The sequence below is a fragment of the Monodon monoceros genome, unplaced genomic scaffold (genome assembly GCF_005190385.1).
Source record: "Monodon monoceros isolate NGI ecotype Baffin Bay Population unplaced genomic scaffold, NGI_Narwhal_1 Super_Scaffold_6, whole genome shotgun sequence".
Classification (NCBI taxonomy): domain Eukaryota; kingdom Metazoa; phylum Chordata; class Mammalia; order Artiodactyla; family Monodontidae; genus Monodon; species Monodon monoceros.
In genome coordinates, this window is record NW_021703783.1 from 35,294,664 (window position 1) to 35,312,545 (window position 17,882).

The following is a 17,882-nucleotide window of genomic DNA, read 5'->3' on the forward strand; positions in this document are numbered from 1 at the left end:
ATGTTTTAAAAAATGGCTTAACTGAGAACTGTATGGATTCTGTTAAAACCTGAGTCTGACACATTACCCTAGCCTCTTTCCCATGGGCACGTTAGTTGCACACAGGTGTTCAATTAAAGCTTCTCAGATGAATGCATAAAAACTCTACTAGTCTTTTGTTCTTGAGACTTGTTGCAAACTGCTGTACTTTCTAGTCACAAATAATTCTTTCCCTTTTGAACATTGTTAGTAAATGGATATAAATTTCTTGCATTAAGGTTCCCTTGCCTTTGGAACCACTCCCCAGCACACCTGTTCTGAGGTACCTTCCTCTGTTTCAGCTTTGGTTGTTTCACTTTTTAAGCCCTAAGTTTTTAAGACTACCAGCAGGCCATACCTGAGCTCCCCTGTGTATCTTAGTAACGTTCCTCCCAAGTGTCCATCTCTCAGGTAACCCTCAGCTGGTCTGATTCCTCTCCAGCCATTAGCACTTCCTCTCCTTTGCTGGGACTACTCCACAAAGGCTGAACTCACCCGACTTCTTCCCAGGCCTGTTTCTTACTTTATTTGTGCATCAGAAATCACTTGAGTAGCTTTCTGGGAGAAAAGGTGCTCTCCAAGCCTATGCAATCAGACTACATACACAAGTGCTCCAGAACACTGCCTTCTTTTTCTTTGGCTGAGCCCAGCAGCACGCGGGATATTTCCACAACCGGGGATCAAACTCGTGTTCCCTGCAGTGGAAGCATAGAGTCTTAACCACTGGACCGCCAGGGAAGTCCCCAGAAAGCCGCATTTTAAAAAAGCTCCCCAGATGTGACTCTGATGCACTGCTTAGAGCAGGCCCAAGCCTGGGTCTTCCAGATGCTAAGCATTTTTTTCATTCCTCCTCTCACTTGGTTATCATCATTAGGAACTTAAAAGCAACTTAAACTTTCTGACCATTCTCTTCATTATAATCACTAACATTATATGGAACCCTACTAAGTGCTAGGTTGCTGTGCTTACAAAATACACCAGACACGACTTATCATTACTTTAAATAAAACACCACTACTCAGGATTAAGCATGTATTTATTTTAGTTCAGTTAAAACAAACATAGGATGTTTCATTGAAACGGTGTAGCACTCTTTGCCAACAAATCATACTGGAATTGTTGGCCTCTAACAGTACAGTGGGGATATTTACATTATATACAGAAAGTTTAACACACCCAGGTTCTCAAAGGTCTTAAATCACACTAGATCATATTTGATTTTATTACACTAGATCATTTTGATAACTACTGCATTTTGAAAATTTAGACCTTATTTAAAATTTAAATAAGAGATCTGAACTTGCACCAAGTTTTCATGAAAAAAATGTGATGTTCAGCCAGTCTGCTTATTGCAAATACAATTTAAACAGTATTTTAAATTTTTAGTGTTTACACAATTTGTTTATTGAAATCTCTGTACAGGTACTTTTGGGACAATTCTTATAGATACATAATGTGAATTCATCAAAATGCAGTTAAGAAACTTATAGGAATATATACATTTGAACCCAAGACCCAAACCTGACATTATATACAACCTATTTACAAATACATATGGACAATGTATGTACATAAGATTATCATAAATATTGAAAAATAGGTTAGCTTTAATGGATTAATGCTGTTCTATAAATAACATTACAGTTATAACTGAAACATCCACGGAAGACAGTAATGCAAAATGAGGTGACACGACAGTGGTTTTAATACTGAAGACTGCTCATTACTGGGAATTCACTGTTTAGGAACCTCCAGGTAGACGAGATAGCTCCAAGAAAATCATGCAATGGAATTTACCCTTGGCAGTTGATTTTGAACCTCAAACAGCCAGGAGATTGGAGGAGCCTCCCACATCGATTTGCCATGAGAAGAATTTTTTTTTTTTTCATTTCTTCCTGGTTGCCATGGTATTTTCTCCCATAAGAAAGGATGTAAACTGTAGAGAACAACTCTTTACTTGGTATTCCCTGGCCAAGTCTTAAGATACACAACGAGCAATTCTTTCCAGGAATCCAACCAGAAGTGCCAATTCTTGGTCTGAGCTAGAGGTGAGGTTCTGGAGTCGAATGGAGTGCCAAAAGCCCAACTGAATGAAAGCAGTGCTGTAGAATCTGTCTTCTCACTGCCTTTCGAGATGGTCCCCACTTTAATTTTCGTAGAAACAAACAAAAACGGACCATTGGTTTCACCCAATGTAGCACTACAAGACGTCTTCCAGTTCCACAAGGGTCTTTGATTACAGACACATCTTGTCTGTAATTTAGTCACATATAATACAAGAATGCATAACAAAAATCATGTCTGCCACATTTCTGGCCCTTGCCTAAAACTAGAAATGTTTAGTTCAAGAGAACAACCTTATAGCCAGGTGACCAATTAATGATTCCATTATTTGCTTCCCCCAACCACTAATGGAATTATGTATATTAGATTTTAGACATTATGCCTGATGAGCAAAGTACCACATTATTTAATAATATATTCACCATACACCATGACGTACAATAAACGTGCTCTTAAAGCCAAATAATTTTTTCACTTCTAACTGGGATTAAAATAGGAAGGGTGATCATGCAGTCGGACCAACAGTTACACTCAGGTTGCACTCTTTTCCCTAGCTAAACATTTGTTGGATGTAAACAAGTAATTCCATGTTGTACAAGAATGAGATGACAATCCAGTGCACATGAGTTTTTTAAAAAGCTTACTGCATGAGAAACCCAGTGGCCTATACGAAGAGAACTTATATTATACCAAATATTGGTGTAACCTATGGATTAGACCTCTACTGTAGACAAAACATGAACACAACTAAACCATACACTGTCAAGTAATTCACACTTCCAGGAGTAGATGAGCATTTTGAAAAGTTGTACTCTCTGGGTAGAATAGTTTTGGCCTACAGCCATCAAATGCCCATTTTCCACTGCTGGAAGCAATGCCAAAAAAGGGCTGGCCCCAAAAAAAACCCAGAGCTGTTAACACAACTCTGGAGGCAGATGCAACTGAATAAACCCTGTTTTACCCAATTGCACTATTTGGTACCTCAAAATTAGTTATTTTATTTCCCATAGAAATATGTGCATTATCCTCCATTCTAACAGATTGAAGCCATAAATATTTCAGAGTCTAAATGAACCAAATTATTTGGGGACAGAGAAGAAAGGTGATGATGAGAGTTCATCTGATTTGGTATAGCCACAATCAACCAATTATCCTTTCATGGTGAAGTCTGAATGGAAATAAAAACTATGCTCCTATTCATGGTACAATGTTTCATTACATCATTTTCTCTAAAAATTATTTTGGGTAAAAAAAGTATTTGGCTTAGTATGCCTACAAGAAGGCAAATCATTTCATAATACTAGTATTTGTTTTTAAATAACAATGAATTATTTTTTAACAGAATTCACTGACAACTGCTTTTGGATAAAGTTCAAAAAAAGCAATTTTTAAAGAATAGTGCTTCTGAGGTCTTTAAATATTTTTGGTACAAAAAAATAATAGTATTTTTCCCAATGGTTATTTCAATACTTTGCTGTAAATTAAGAAGAATTGTTTCTCACATCGAATGGTTCCATTAGGCACATTCAAGTAAAATCATAAAATATCCAAGTTAAACAATGACACAGCCAAACATGTGGCTTGATTAAAGTTAAGAGTTCGTCCATTCTCTGGAATGGAATAAAATTGTCACTTCCCTTAACCCGAGACTCGTGGTTTTGTTGTTAATATCCATTTCTATCATACAGAATAGTTTCTTTAAAAACAAAACAAAACAAACAAAGAGTTCACTTATTCTGCACTCAGAAGAACCAGCGAGGAATCTGCACTTCAAAAGGAAGTGAAACTGAAAAATTAGGTGAAATTTCATAGTAGTTGAGAGTTGACTCAACACTGGCATCAAATGGACTATCGAGTTTTAGTGGTGCTGCTGGTTAATGGCCACCTCCGGAGGCATTGTGGACCCAATCCAACACAATCAAGGTCATGCTTCCGGTCATCACCACTACGCCACTTAACAGGAAGAACAGAGCCTGCAATGAGCACACAGAGAAAACTGATCAGCAAGCAACAAAACACATGCTAAATATTCCTCTTTTTTTTTTTTTTTTTTTTTTTTTTGCTGTACACGGGGCTCTCACTGTTGTGGCCTCTCCCGTTGCGGAGCACAGGCTCCGGACGCGCAGGCTCAGCGGCCATGGCTCACGGGCCCAGCTGCTCCGCGGCATGTGGGATCCTCCCGGACCGGGGCGCGAACCCGCGTCCCCTGCATCGGCAGGCGGACTCTCAACCATTGCGCCACCAGGGAAGCCCCCTCCTTCTACTTTTAAAAATGGGCTTATAATTACTAAAAGCATGTCCATAATACTTCACAGAGCTACAGTTTTACCTTGCCAAAGATAGTTAAACTGTCTTAAGTGAGTGATCAAGGGGTTATCTATAGAGTACTAAGTAACTGTATCTTTGAAACCTTCTCAAACTTTCCCTTTTCATTCCTTTGTATGAAATGAAAGGGTAAACAATTTTCTTTGCTAACTAAATTATTTCATATAATAGAACTGGACTGGGATTTTTACATTTTTTAGAAGGAAAAAAATTTAACTTACAAAATCAAATCCAAGTCATCTTAAAAATGCAGCCTGAGTCGAAGCTGGAGGTTTTTCTAAGAGACATGAGTAGGTCTACTCCTAATCCTACCCCCTTCAGTTACTGCACTACGTATTTTACGTGAAATAAGATGACAGTTGTTGGTTCACAATCAATTCTAGTATTTTACTCAGACTACAATAGTAGTGGCGAATAAGGACTGAAATGCAGTCTTTCTCCTAAATATCCCCACCAGGATCATTTGTGGCTAACATACCATATTCTTTGTAAAATCAGTCATTATTATACTTTAAAGTGTAATAGTAGCCCCCTCCCTAACCCCCAAGCTTTGCTTTGAAAATGGTTAGTCTCATTTGACTAAATACCCCATTATTTCTCTTTTATATAACTCCAGGCCCATTTAAGTGCTGGTCACACAGTAGGCAGTCCAACAAATACTGGTTAAACAACGTTGAAAGTTGAGTCTGTATTATCTTTACTTTACACTCTATCTCTATTCCTATTTCTAAAATATCTAATAACTTTCTTGCAGTTAACTTAAGCATACATATTAGATGGTAAACCATCTCTCACCTCCTCTCCCAATCTTCCATCTGCGAAGTACACAGTTACAGATATATTTGTTTACTAGAAACTTAAAATGAAACTACAATAAACGACATTTAGGAGACTAAAATTAAAATCAGTTGAGGAACTTCTGGCATGAGATTATTATTATTTCTCCAGTCATAATCTCTCACTCACCCCAATCTTTTGTACAGACTTCATAGGTTCTTTCTTCACTAACTTGATATAAAAGGCAGATGGAAGAATAAAAATTAACATAGCAGCTGCAGATGCACCTGTAAAAGAACATTTACCAGTTTTTAAGAATCACTTGTTATTCATTTTATAAACATTAAAATCCCTGATATTTCAAGCAACTTTGATACTTCCTAAAACTTACCAATGAAACCAAAGATATCCCTAATAGTTGGTACAAAGATGACAAGTAAATTGGTAAATGCCAAGATAGACATTGTAATGATACTATGACGCCACCAACTGAAATCTTTGGTTGCACACAGCAAGTGAGTTATGGAACTCCGGATCTGCAAAAATAAGTGGATAAATAAAAACTGCAGATTTAATTAATGAAAAAAACAAACCCCAAACAACAGGATATATATATCAGCTAGCAGCTATTTAAATACTAAAATTGTACCCCTCCTCAATTGCTGTTTTCTAAATATCTGAACACTAGAAAGATCCCTGTGTCTTCAATTATGGAAAAAAATGTCCCAGGATATGTTTTAAAGATGTATGAAACATTAAAAAAAAAAAAAAAAAACACCTTCAAAAACCTGCATCAACTCGATACTGCTGTAGCAGTGTTTCCCTTCTCCCAAAACATAGAAATCACACAAATCTTCATGTTTCACAATTCATTCCTACTGAAAGGTTACTTACTGGGAAAATAACTACAGGTACTGTCAGGGTGACAGCCACCAACACAGCCAAACGGACGACGAGAAGCAGAATATCAGCTCCCATGACGGAAGAGTAGGTATGAAGCAATTCTGACTCAACGTGTTCTACAGAGAAAGACCAAGAAAAAAAAAAGCTTCAAGTGTGCTGTCCTCTTTGGAGATTAGTTAGAAAATCTAACTTAACGGGAAAATCTGCACCAAAGTTATTAGCTACTCACAAAACGACCACAAACTAAGAGGTTAATAAGATTAATTTGGAATTAGGGTTAATGCAATTACAATAACATTGAAAAAAAGTTTCTAAATACCAAGGAGAGATTTAGCCACATGACCCCCATTAAAAACAACAGGAGCTAAATAGCTAAATCCCATGGTTTGGCTTACAGTGTGTGTGTGTGTGTGCTGTATTAATCTGAAGGGGGTGGGAGAGGAGAGTCAGGCTGAACCTAAATGCAAGCACATCACGTAAAAAATGCCATCGAATGGCTAATGGTAGAATTGGGAACGTGGATTCTAGAAGTTACTGACTCAATATACGCTACAGGAAATTCTAAGCTCTAAATTCAATCGTTCATCACAAATATGAAATATACCAAAACAGACCGAGTTTTTAAAGTGACAGAAGTATACATATAAAAGTATCAATTCCATTTCGTTAACTATCCTTTTTGTAAACTAGACATTATTTACCATAAAACGTCAGGTATCCAAAGAGGGCAGCAAGCAGGTACATGAGAAACATAGCAAAAAATGAAATCTTGGACACGTTCATCATTCTTCTACGGCTGCGGCTATGCAAATTCAAAGGAAAATACAGATGCATACTTTAGCAGCAGTTATAGCAGTAATTGAAAATTTTTCTAGTTTTTCCAATAAATTTATATAAAAGTAGGTAAAAAGCACTCACCCTTTAAGCTCTTCATAAATGGGAAGAACAGCAGGATGACAGACAAATGAAAAGGTCAGAATTGGCACAGCATAGACAGTCTGCAAAAAACGTAAAACCTTTCTTAATATCCTGATATAACAAACTCATGTTATCACAGTTCTGCAGCTTGTATTTATATTTATTAATCTTAGAATCAAAGCCTAAAATGATGTTTTCTGGCATAATTAGCTCCCACTCTTCTAATTTTTTCACTAAGTGTGATCGATATCCTCCATTTCCAAATGTATCAGTTATGAACATCAAATGATCATTTCATCTCTCAATCTATTTTAAGCTACAAACCAACACTTTCTTCTCAGTCCTCAATAATGAGCTAATCATGTTTCCTAAAGGGCAGCTATTACCTGATCTTCCTTTACCTTGGGAGTGTTTTAAAATTTCTAGTGGGTATTTTCCCTGTTTTCTTCCCTAAAATCTTCCTCTGAGGACACAAAGATTATAGTTACCTGTGAGTTGAAGATAAAATAATGTGGTTGGCAAGAATCACCTTCAGTCATATTAAAAGCCACATCAGGTACAAAAGCTGTTGGCTGTGCTAAGGTGCTGTTTACTGTTTCATTAATTAGAAAGGCAATTTCTGCAGGACAAGAAATCTGAAATTTCTTGCAAATCACCTGAAAATACATTATTTTGCATTTGTTAGACTGAATAATGTGACAGGGCTTAGAAAAAGAATCTCTAGCTTTAAAGAAAAATTATACCTACCACAATCAGAAAGAACATCATACACAACAAGGAAAGGCCACTGGTGTACCCCAAATATCCTATAAGGAGAAAAAAAAATTGGTATTTGTTTACTAAAACAGGTTTAGGGCAAATATAACTCAATTCTGCTTGCAAGACTTCAGTGTGGACACATCAAATTTCTAATTCTTATATAGTAAGATGTAGAATAACTTAAAAATACTTGTTAGTAACTAAATCAATAACAACTATCCTTTTTTATTTTTATAAAGCACAAGATGTTGTAAATGTCAACAGAATATTTGGGCCCTTTGGTAACCATTCTGCTAGAATTTTTCAAAGACCTCCAAGTTCTGAATGCTGAAATTCACAAAGGTATGTTTTCGGGGCTCTTTAGCTCTTATTAATTTCTATTAAGAGGAAGCCAACCAGCTGGTGAGGCTCATTTCAATTCTCTTTAGAGGTGGGTTTGCTCACCTAAATTCCTCAGCAGTGACAAGGGAAGAATGAGTACCAGTGAGACCAACAGAACCAAATAGTCACCGTTCAGATACCACAATCTGAATTAAAGAAAAGAAAAACAAGGTCACAACCAGCCACAAATATACTCAGAATAACATACATTTCTTTTCACAAGACTCGTTTTATACTTTAAAAAAAGACAGGTTTGGAAAGAGTATCGCTTATTCAAAAAGCCCACATAGACAGAATAGATTTCTAACTTTGAGCGCTCAATGAATATTCACTCAGGTTAGAGATGGGATCTCAAACAGTGTAACTTTTGTCCCACTGTTTGCTCTGGGAAGGCTGCCAGCTGATTCATAACACAAAATGCTTAAAGGCTTGATACTAATGTAGGCAACAAAGCGGCATTGTTAAGCCAGTAATCTTATCTTTAAGCATTTTTAGAAAACTGTGTGCCAACTTCGTCATAGCTTTAGCTCACTTTTTTTGATGCTGGAAACAAGGAAATTTTATAACAAGTTTCTTTCAGACATTTGTTAGCAAATGTACTTACTAAACATTTCAACAAGGAATTTCTCACGCTTCGATAAAATACATAGGCAAAAACAAAACAACAAAACCCAGTCCCCTAAAACAAGAACTTATTCCAGGTTGCCAAGAGTATGTTGTGACACCTTGACCCACCTTGACTCCAACAGTAAAAAGATCCCTTCTGAACTCAAGAGAAAATGTTATGCATCTCTCCTAAGAATTCTAGCAATGCCTTTTCCTTTTTAGGTAATCAACTACACTATTTAAAATCACTTATTTTCAAATTCTAATTGCCCTGTCAATTGTACTCTGCTCACTTCAGCAATAAAGACCCCCCCCCCCACAGAAAACTAATATTTAAAGATCAGCTTACTAAACTAAATTTCAAATGCCACAGAGATAACCAAACCTCTCTATTTTGAGATAATGAGCTGCATGTAAGCTGGGAAGTACATTATCCCTCCTCATGTGTACTTTAGATAAAAACCTGTTAGTCCACTCGGATGAATAACTTCGCTAGAAGGACAAGGTTTGTAGAGCATAGCCATACGTTTTCTGGTATTCTGCACTTTAAATATATGAAATTTCAAATTCACAAAAATCAGACAGGAATTGATTTTTAATGTAATTCAAAATGTTAGTCCTAACTTAGGTTGGGGTATGAGTTATTCAACTATAATTTCTTGGGACAGTAAATATAAAGAGAAAAGGTAAGTAGTTCCAGAAAACCTGTTTTCACACGCAGGTTAGAAATTTGTTATTCAGAGTTATAGAACTAGTATAACTTGTCCTATAACTACTATCTTTGGCCTTTCATTCTCAAAGTTTCAAATCAGTTTCTGGCAGGACTTCTTGGTCAGTTTCAACAGGGGCATTTACAAAAAATAATTTACTGATAATCATTTTGTATCCAACTTTGATAAAAATGTATCTAACCATTTTAGACTGTAATTGTTTCTTAGGAGTAACCTTACTTAGCACCTACCCAGTTGTATCTTCAATGTTCATTAATGCCTGGATCACCAAAGGTAACTCATATTTCACTATGAAGAGGTAGCTTGACATAGCTGGAGGAAAACAAAATTATACCATTACAAGTGCAAAATGTGGCATGTGACACCAAAAGTAACGTGTCACCACTCTCCGCTACATAAAGAGCAAAAAAGTCTACCCAAACCATCCTTTAAAAATTCTTACCTCCAACGTTCTGCATTGTAATGGATCCAGAGGCTGCAAGCTTTCCAACCATTCCAAATGCCTTATGTCCCAGTTGTTCATATAATAAAGACCCTGTAATTTAAGGAACACAGAAGCATGAAGAAAGTATTTTATAAGAGGAAGAAAATCATGACAGGCATAACTGTTTTAGAAATATCAAAAATGCTACCATACCTCCTTCATTGGCAGTCTTCAAAAGGAGATGAACAGAATACAGGGAAAATATTGACACAAATGTCAACAGGATTCTGATGAGAGAAGGAAAAGGCACAGGGTTATAAATAAGCACGTCTATATTTAAAAACAATTCTTTTTGGCTTTATTTAAACATTAAATATGGAACTTGTCCTAATATTTTGTGTACTAGACAGAATGCCCCCAAGGACAGGTGTTCACTCTCCTGACTACAGTGTCAACAAGTTCTCTTACCTGGCACTAAACATGACTGCATCATGTCTCAGGTAATAACTCTACAGTACTGGTTAAGAACAGGGTTCACCCACTGAACCAAAGGTGCTGGGAGACACTGGAAAACCTAAGTTTTCAGTGGTAGAGTTACAAGACTTATATTTTGATTCTGGCACCATGATAATTAGCTGTGTACTTGCCACTTCTCTGCATTGTATAGTTTCTTTTATCTATAAAATGGTTTTAACACCTGCCAGTTACTTGTGAAATACAAATGAGACAGATTCAGGAAAGGTCTTGAGACTACTTGGACCACATAGATAAGCAAAGGAATGGGACTATAAAGGAAGTGGAGGGAAAGATACTGACATGTTAAGTGTCAGGCACAGCTTTACAAACAAAGGGGCACAAATCAGAGAAGTAACTACTGGAACCATATACTACATTGCACACCATGGTATGGAAGACAGGCCCAGCATTGTCAGTTAAACAATGCCTGTGCTAGAACAAGCAGGCTATCAGTCCGACTGGGCTGTCTCCTCCCTCAGTACTTTCGCTTGGATGGAACAGGAGAAAAAAAAAAAAATAGAATAGAGAGGAACTAAAGGTTCTCTACTAAGTCACTACGCTTTCCTTTAGGGCACACGTCATCTCTCATTCCAGCTTTACTTTCTTCCCCCCAGGCAAGCCAAGAAGAATATAAATTTCTTTTTATTAAAAGGAACAACAACAAATCAAAATCAGGGAAACTCATAGAAAACTCTGCAAACAAGAAGACAGTCACATTTTCCAAATTCTTTACTGGCAAACTGAATACAGTACCTTATATGGTACTGGCAAAGAAACTGATGTCTCTTAGTTAAACGTAGGTGGTAGCATTAAGCTGCCATTCTAATGCCCAAAGTTTCATGGGGTCTAATCTGCAGTGGAAATGACACAATCAGCCTCATCTCTAACTGGACAAAGCATGGCTTAATCAAAGACAATGTTCAAAGTGTGCTGACAAATTCAGTCCTTTCTTTTACACAGAAAGGACAATGAGGAATGAATAGACTTCAAAACCCTTGAGGTCACTTTCAACCTCAAGTTGAGACTACTTTATAGGGTAAGCTACAAGAGTTGTTTAACCAGATGATAGCAGCCATGTGGCTTTTGAACCATTTACGTCTATACCTCCAAATATACGTTGTAAAATACTGATGGATTTAAAAACTCACTTTAGCACTCTTAATATTATTTAACCATTTATTAAATGGTTAATCATCAAACATACAGACCCTATTAGAGTATAAATAATTTCAAAAGTGCAAGGGTAACATATCAGAATTTTGCTTTCTCTTACGAAACAAAGGTGCCATATTATCTCATGTAAATTCTGCACCATAACCACACTGGGAGCATTTAAAAACTGCCTCCAGTTTTTATATTAAGAGTTAGGAAAGGTTTCAAATATTTAGCAATGATGCCATTCAAGTACCCCACTAAAAACTTTGAAACTCTAGGGTCCTTTCTACAAAAATTCCTGGCTCTTGGTCTTAGATCTCAAAAAGCCTCATGCTAATGAAACAAGCTAAGTGAATCCTAGCTTCCAAAGCTCAAAGCCCTGCTTAACTTCACTGTGGAATTTCACCACGAAGCAGAGCTTTGCGAAGGTCTGCTTTTCTTTTCATGAACATTCTATTCTGCTAGAAAAAAATAACTTGAGTAGAAGGCACCAGTCAGTTAACTAAAACATATCTGTAGCAAAGAGACAATTCCATGCTACGTGCATATGTGGTTTCTTTGCCTGATAGTAAATCACACTATCTTGCACTGAAAGTTCCTTAACCAGGAGCCCACAGAAGCCCAATCTTAGTTGCTATGATACAAACATCACTGAAAACGCATACTAAACTTCACATGTATTTTTCTTTTATGCTTGTTTTTTCCTGGGAATAATCAGGTCCATACTTTTACATTCTCCAAAGGTCAGTGACCCCCCCCCCCGCAAATGGTTAAAAACTGCTGTTCTAAAGTCTTCTACAGCTCCAAAATTCTATTCTAGGTATTTACGCTGGAAAGCACAGGAGTAACTAATTCTAACTGGACAACTAGGGGGAAAAAAAAGGGAATTCAAAGCAGGTACTTATTAAAATATTCATCTTTTGCTGTGGCAATCACATAGACCTGGAAGAGATAAATATTAAAAAGAAAACAAAAAATAAATTAAAAAATCACATATGGGTTGCTTTTCAGGGTCCAGAAAATTATGACTCACTTTTCTTAAAAACATGTTCTAGGTTAGACAAATACCACCACACCCTATATATTAAAAAAAAAAAAAAAAAGTTGTTTTCTTTATGTACAAAAGGAGCCACAGGTCCTTGGGGAGACTGTCAATTTACCAAACTGACTTGAAGGATACCATGCTTTTTAATATTTCTTGCTTCAGAGTTTGCCAGAATAAAAATTCTACCCTGGATTTATCAACAGTTCTTTTAAAATATTCAATCCCTATTCAACTGTAACTATCCCCTTTGACTTTAAAGACTTTTTGGTTTAATTATCGGTTTTAAGAGTTGTCCTAATTTTTCCTACCTAATTGGCTTTTTTGATATCACGCAGTTACGTAGCAGAATAAAGAGATTTTCAGATTTCTCATATTTTAACTTTTAAGCAAATGATTTTTAAGCCAACTATTTCAACTGTAAATTCAGTCTCTGGAGCCAAAATATATGTTGTATCATCATATTTACTGCCCTGCATGGCAGACTCACTACTTACACATACTTACATAAAAAGAGCAATTCCAGTATTAGCCATGGCATAAGAAAGCCCAAGGATTCCACTGCCCACAATCGCATTGCTCAGATTAAATACTGACATTCCAAAGGAAGTAGTACCTGGATGCTACATAGAGGGAAAACGATAACCAAACATATAACAATAATTAAATGGAGAAAACCAGCTTTGGGCAAGTTAGATTTGAAATCTAAAAGTCAAACTATTCTTTTACTCCATAAAGCCACAGAAACATAAATTATTTTTAACTTACAAAGTCTGTTTCATACTTCTTCTTCCCCAAATTCGACTCAAGTAAAAAGTTCTGGTTTTCAGGATCTACATCTGCATAATGGCTACAAAAAAAGAAAAAAAAAATCCTAAATTGGATTGAAATATACAAAGGAATGCTTCAACACAAAACGGTCCCCGCGTTTAGCTGTCACACATCTTTACTTAAATGCGTATTAAGTAGTAGTCGACTTTCACACGACACCATGTCATTGCAACAACCGTATAATCTTCCAGAGATTACACGCTCTCTCCAAACGCTACAGTAATTTAAAGCAACAGAAGAGTTCCAGGTAAAGAACCTCCGATGCACACAAGCCGTTTTTTAAAAAGCACACAACGTCTCCCACCTTTTCAGAGCAGCTTGTTTGGTGGGGTAGGAGTAGTTGAAGTCACTGTTGGAACTGTAGCTGCTGCTGTCCTCATCTGGGGAAATACTGAACCTTCCCATTTCGGCTTTCTTCATGCTGGTCGGCAGGAGGAATCCGGCGCAGCGAGTAACGCTGGGCTCCTTTTGTCCTTGGAGATGCACTGGCCCGCGCGGCTGCCTGTGAAGGTAGAGGCGGCGCGTCAAGACTGCAGAGCCCGCCCTGGTCACGTGACGCCGCCGGGCGGCGCTGCTAGGCTGATTCATCCCCGGCCAGGCGAGTGGAAAAGTACCAGCCGAGCGCGAAGGGCGGGGGCGCGCGCCGAGGGGCGGAAAAGTACAGACCGCGGAGCCGCGGAGAACAAAGATGGTCCCCCTGCAGCGCTGCGCCTGCGGAGGCCCACGCCCCCCCGGACCCCGATGACCCTCTCCAACGGAATTTAGTGTTTCTCCCTCTCCATTCTCTCAAGTTTCACGGGAGGGGTGCGGGGGCTCTGTTTTGCTTTTCCCGCAGCCTCCTAGGTCGTGCACAGGCACGCAGGGCAAACATCCCACCCAGGCATTGGCTAGGTGTGCACTGCATGTAGCCCAGGCGCACAGCTCCCCCTTTCTAGCATTTACAATAGCAATGCCGCGTAATTCGTCCTTTCACACCTGGAGCCCCCAGATGGCGAAATGCCTCAGCAGCAGACAGACTCGAAGGGGGCGGAAAGGGCGAACATGAGTCCTCTCCCGAGAAAGGGAGCAGAGGGCGCGCAGAGGCGTCGAGGGTTTGTTTACACGCGCACGCCCATGCCCTCGAGCACACCAGTCCACAGGCATTTGGCTCGCGAGCGCTTCGCCCGGCCGGCCCCTCCTCTGCCCGAAAAGGAAACTGATGCAATATCGATCGCCGATTGTCAAACGTTCCCGCTTGTCTTCCCCAATCCTGGCCTCCGCTACACTAAAAGCCCGAACCCACTCCCGTCGCCCCCAAATTCCAAGACCGGTTTATGTAATTATTTTTATTAATTCAATTCAGTCACAAGACTCGTCGCAACGGAGCCTCGGGGCCCGGCTGGCTCCCCTCCCCCTAACAGGAGGATGCGGCTCCGCTCCGGGCGGGCACGCGGCCCCCGCGCCCCTCCCTCTCCTGGAGGAGGGCCGCGACCCCGGTGCGGACCGGGAGCGAAGGCTGGCTAGCACACCGAAAAAGCCCTCCCCAGGAGTAAACGACCGCGGCAGCTGCCTTCCCGCCGCGGCCCCTCCCGGACGCCCCTCCCCCACTCCCGCCCGGGCCCCGAGCCCTTTGCAGACGCCCCCGCGCACATTACCTCGGTAGGCTCGACTCCTGTATCCCGGAAACAACACGCAAACGCCTTCGGTGAGTTTTTCTCAGTCAAACAAAAATCGTAAAAAAAAGAAAAACAAAACGGAAAATCCAACTAGAGGCAGGAAAGCAATTTTAACTAAACAAGGAAATGGCAAGTTGCCGCCCCAGTGGTCCGGCGTCCGCCGTCTGAAGCGAAAGGAGCGAGTGTGCGGGAACGCGTGGTCGAGCTGCTGTCGGTTCTGCAAGAAAAGCGCTCCAGCATGGCAACGTCGCGCGGCTCTGGAGCCAGCGGCGCGAGCGGCGGGTTATAGCGGCCGCCTTGGAGGACGCGTCAGTGGGCGGGGCCCCAGCCGCCGGGTGCCTGCTCTTTGTGTATCAACACCACCTGGGCTCCGCCCCCCGCCCGCCCGGGCCCGCAAGGCCCCACCCCGCCCCACCCGCGTCCGTCCCCCGCGGCTGACTCGGGCCGCCTAGCCCCGCCCGCTGGCGCCCCCCGCCCTTCCCGGGCCAACCCCGCTCTGCTGTCTCCTGGTCAGCCTTGGAAAGACGCCCCCCGTGCTTCCCCCGGTCTGTCCCTTTCAGCCCGGACTGGTGCCCAAGACATGCGGTTGTCTTTCAGGAACCTTCTCCTTCAAATACCCTTTTGTCCGAGTTTCCAGCAGGCTTTGCCTTCTCCTTGAGGCTTTTTGGGGACACATCTCGCCCACCCAATCCTTTCCTGCCGGTTATTTTTGTGATTTACATGGGGGTTTTCTCTAGCAAAGTTGGGCCAACGCAGCAACATTGTCTCCATGGTAGGTTTCTGTTCTCGTTCTTTCTTCTCCTCCTAGACCTGCTTTCACTCTTCAAAACTAGCCTGATTAGGTCGGTTGGCAGCTCCATTTCGGGAGATCCTTTCTATACGGACACGGAAAACCCTATTAAGGGTAAAGCTACGTCCTGCCCAGTAAGCCAGACTCCTTGAAAGGGGTCCTTGGTTGGGGGCTTCGCTCTTCCGATGAAGTGTAGGAGTCCCACTTTCCCTTCGTAAACACATTGCAGTCATCCCACCACCCCACCCCAATTGGAGAGCTCTCCTCGCCTCTCTCTCCTTGTATTTTACAGAGGCGCTGCCTCGGTTGGAATGCTGGTCCTCCCCTTCCAGTGTTGATGTGGTCTTGCTGAGCCAGGCAACTAGGGGGCCCCTTCGCTGTGGAATACTCGGTGCTGCCGGAAAGGTTTGAGACAAAGGCCTCTTAGGAGAGAGAATTGTTGGTTGAATGAATGAATAAACAAACGATCTGACTTACTGCTCTCTTCCTTTTGCGGACGTGGGAGAGATTGGGCAGGGTGATCACAATTTTTGCTTTCAATGTTTTCCTGAGGAAATCTGTACAACTGTCTATTTCCGTGGCACGTGAGGCTGCGGGTGCCCTCGGCCTGCACCAGTGTTCATGATTGACGTGGGGGGACCCGATTTCCCCTTTATACTGCTTTCTTCCCCCACCCCTTCGACTGGTCAGACCAGTCTCACCTAAACAATACTCTTGCTTGCTTTAGTGCCCAGCTTCTCACCATCACTCAAGGCTTAGTCACTGAGTCTCGGGAAAGCCTCCCTCCTCACCCCTCTTATTGCAGGGACTGTTTTCTAACCCATGTGGCGAGGACTTTTTAAAACCTATGCTGTCTTGTACTCAAAATTGTTCAAGTTTGTAGTCTTACCAGGGAGACTGTGAGCTCCCCAGGGCAAGTTTGGCACTTGATACACATTTGGGGCTGAAAAAACTTACCTTTCTTCCACGCACATTCCCTAATAACACCGATCAACTCTTGTCTGGAAAGCAATCTTAGTAGTGGGCTAGAGAGGACTCGCTGGAAGTTCCTTTCTATCAGGTTTCAACTGATGAAAATCAAAAGATCTTAAATCAGTTCTTCATCCAGGTTAGTCCCCTGCATAGAGGTGGTTATGGTTGGCAAATCCTACTCTCAGACTAGTTCTCTTGTCCATTGGATGTTTTGGTGGTTTGTATTGCAGTGCAGGCTTAAGGAAACCTGTAAAATTGAGGGGGCGTGTGCGTGTGTGTTGGGGGGAGGGCTGTAATCTTGTTCTGACTTCTCTATGACAAGAACCTGAACAGTAAATGACAAAAACGAGGGGGAGGTATTGAAACATTGATTTTTCGTTGGCAAATTTGATTCATGTTTTCAAAGGCCACTTGAGGCATATCTGGTTACTCAAGTGGCTTCCAAGTGAGGCCTGATGTGCTTGAGTTTTTGCCCTTATGCCCTGGGCTAGAATGCATGGGACACAGTACCCTGACCCAATTCCTAGGAAATTATACCGCCAAATTCTTGTTGGTCAGAAGTGCTATGACTTTGCTCTATTCCTAAGCAAATGTTTTAGCAGAACAGTGTCTTTCAGAGCTGCAGAACGGGACCCAGGAAAGGACAGTGATGAATTCAGTGGATTGCTACACGCTTTTTTTTTCTTGAATTCAATAGAACAAAATAGAATTTAAAATATCAGTATGCCATATATAGTAATGCTAGTACTATTCTATAAAACTAATTTGGATTATGTACAAATATGTATATATTCTGAGTTATGAAGTAAAATCTATTTCTTACTGTGGGCTGGGATCAAAGAATTTTGAAAGCTACTAAGAGTAAACCTATCCTAAGACAGGAAAATAATCACAAATACTAGTTGTCAACTCTGGATTTTCAGGAATGCACTGCATTGTCAAGATAGGTCGGTAGAAGTTTTTAGGGAGGGTAGATAGCTCTCTTCTGTAGAATTATTTGACCATTATCACCTAA

At 40.5% G+C, this 17,882-nt stretch overlaps 1 protein-coding gene across 1 annotated transcript; it reads right to left on the bottom strand.

Moving 5' to 3' along the window:
• Nucleotides 1-1,036: 1,036 nt before the first annotated feature.
• On the bottom strand, nucleotides 1,037-15,351 carry SLC38A2 (solute carrier family 38 member 2). Its single transcript, XM_029206283.1, has 16 exons — nucleotides 15,085-15,351; nucleotides 13,755-13,952; nucleotides 13,388-13,469; nucleotides 13,127-13,242; nucleotides 10,120-10,193; nucleotides 9,925-10,017; nucleotides 9,713-9,794; nucleotides 8,209-8,291; nucleotides 7,753-7,811; nucleotides 7,494-7,661; nucleotides 7,006-7,085; nucleotides 6,789-6,889; nucleotides 6,079-6,203; nucleotides 5,576-5,720; nucleotides 5,374-5,471; nucleotides 1,037-4,055 (listed from the first exon to the last, which is right to left on the bottom strand). Exons 2-16 carry the CDS (start codon nucleotides 13,868-13,870, stop codon nucleotides 3,957-3,959), a joined length of 1,521 nt encoding a protein of 506 aa, XP_029062116.1. The 5' UTR covers nucleotides 13,871-13,952; nucleotides 15,085-15,351; the 3' UTR covers nucleotides 1,037-3,956.
• Nucleotides 15,352-17,882: the final 2,531 nt, after the last annotated feature.

Coding starts and splice junctions, on each gene's coding strand:
- SLC38A2 (XM_029206283.1), bottom strand. CDS start 13,870: ATGAAGAAAGCCGAAATGGGAAGGTTCAGTATTTCCCCAGATGAGGAC. Junction 13,243..13,387: donor AGAAGTATGAAACAGACTTT/GTAAGTTAAAAA, acceptor CCCTCTATGTAG/CATCCAGGTACTACTTCCTT. Junction 4,056..5,373: donor AGTCTGTACAAAAGATTGGG/GTGAGTGAGAGA, acceptor TGCTCATTGCAG/GCTCTGTTCTTCCTGTTAAG.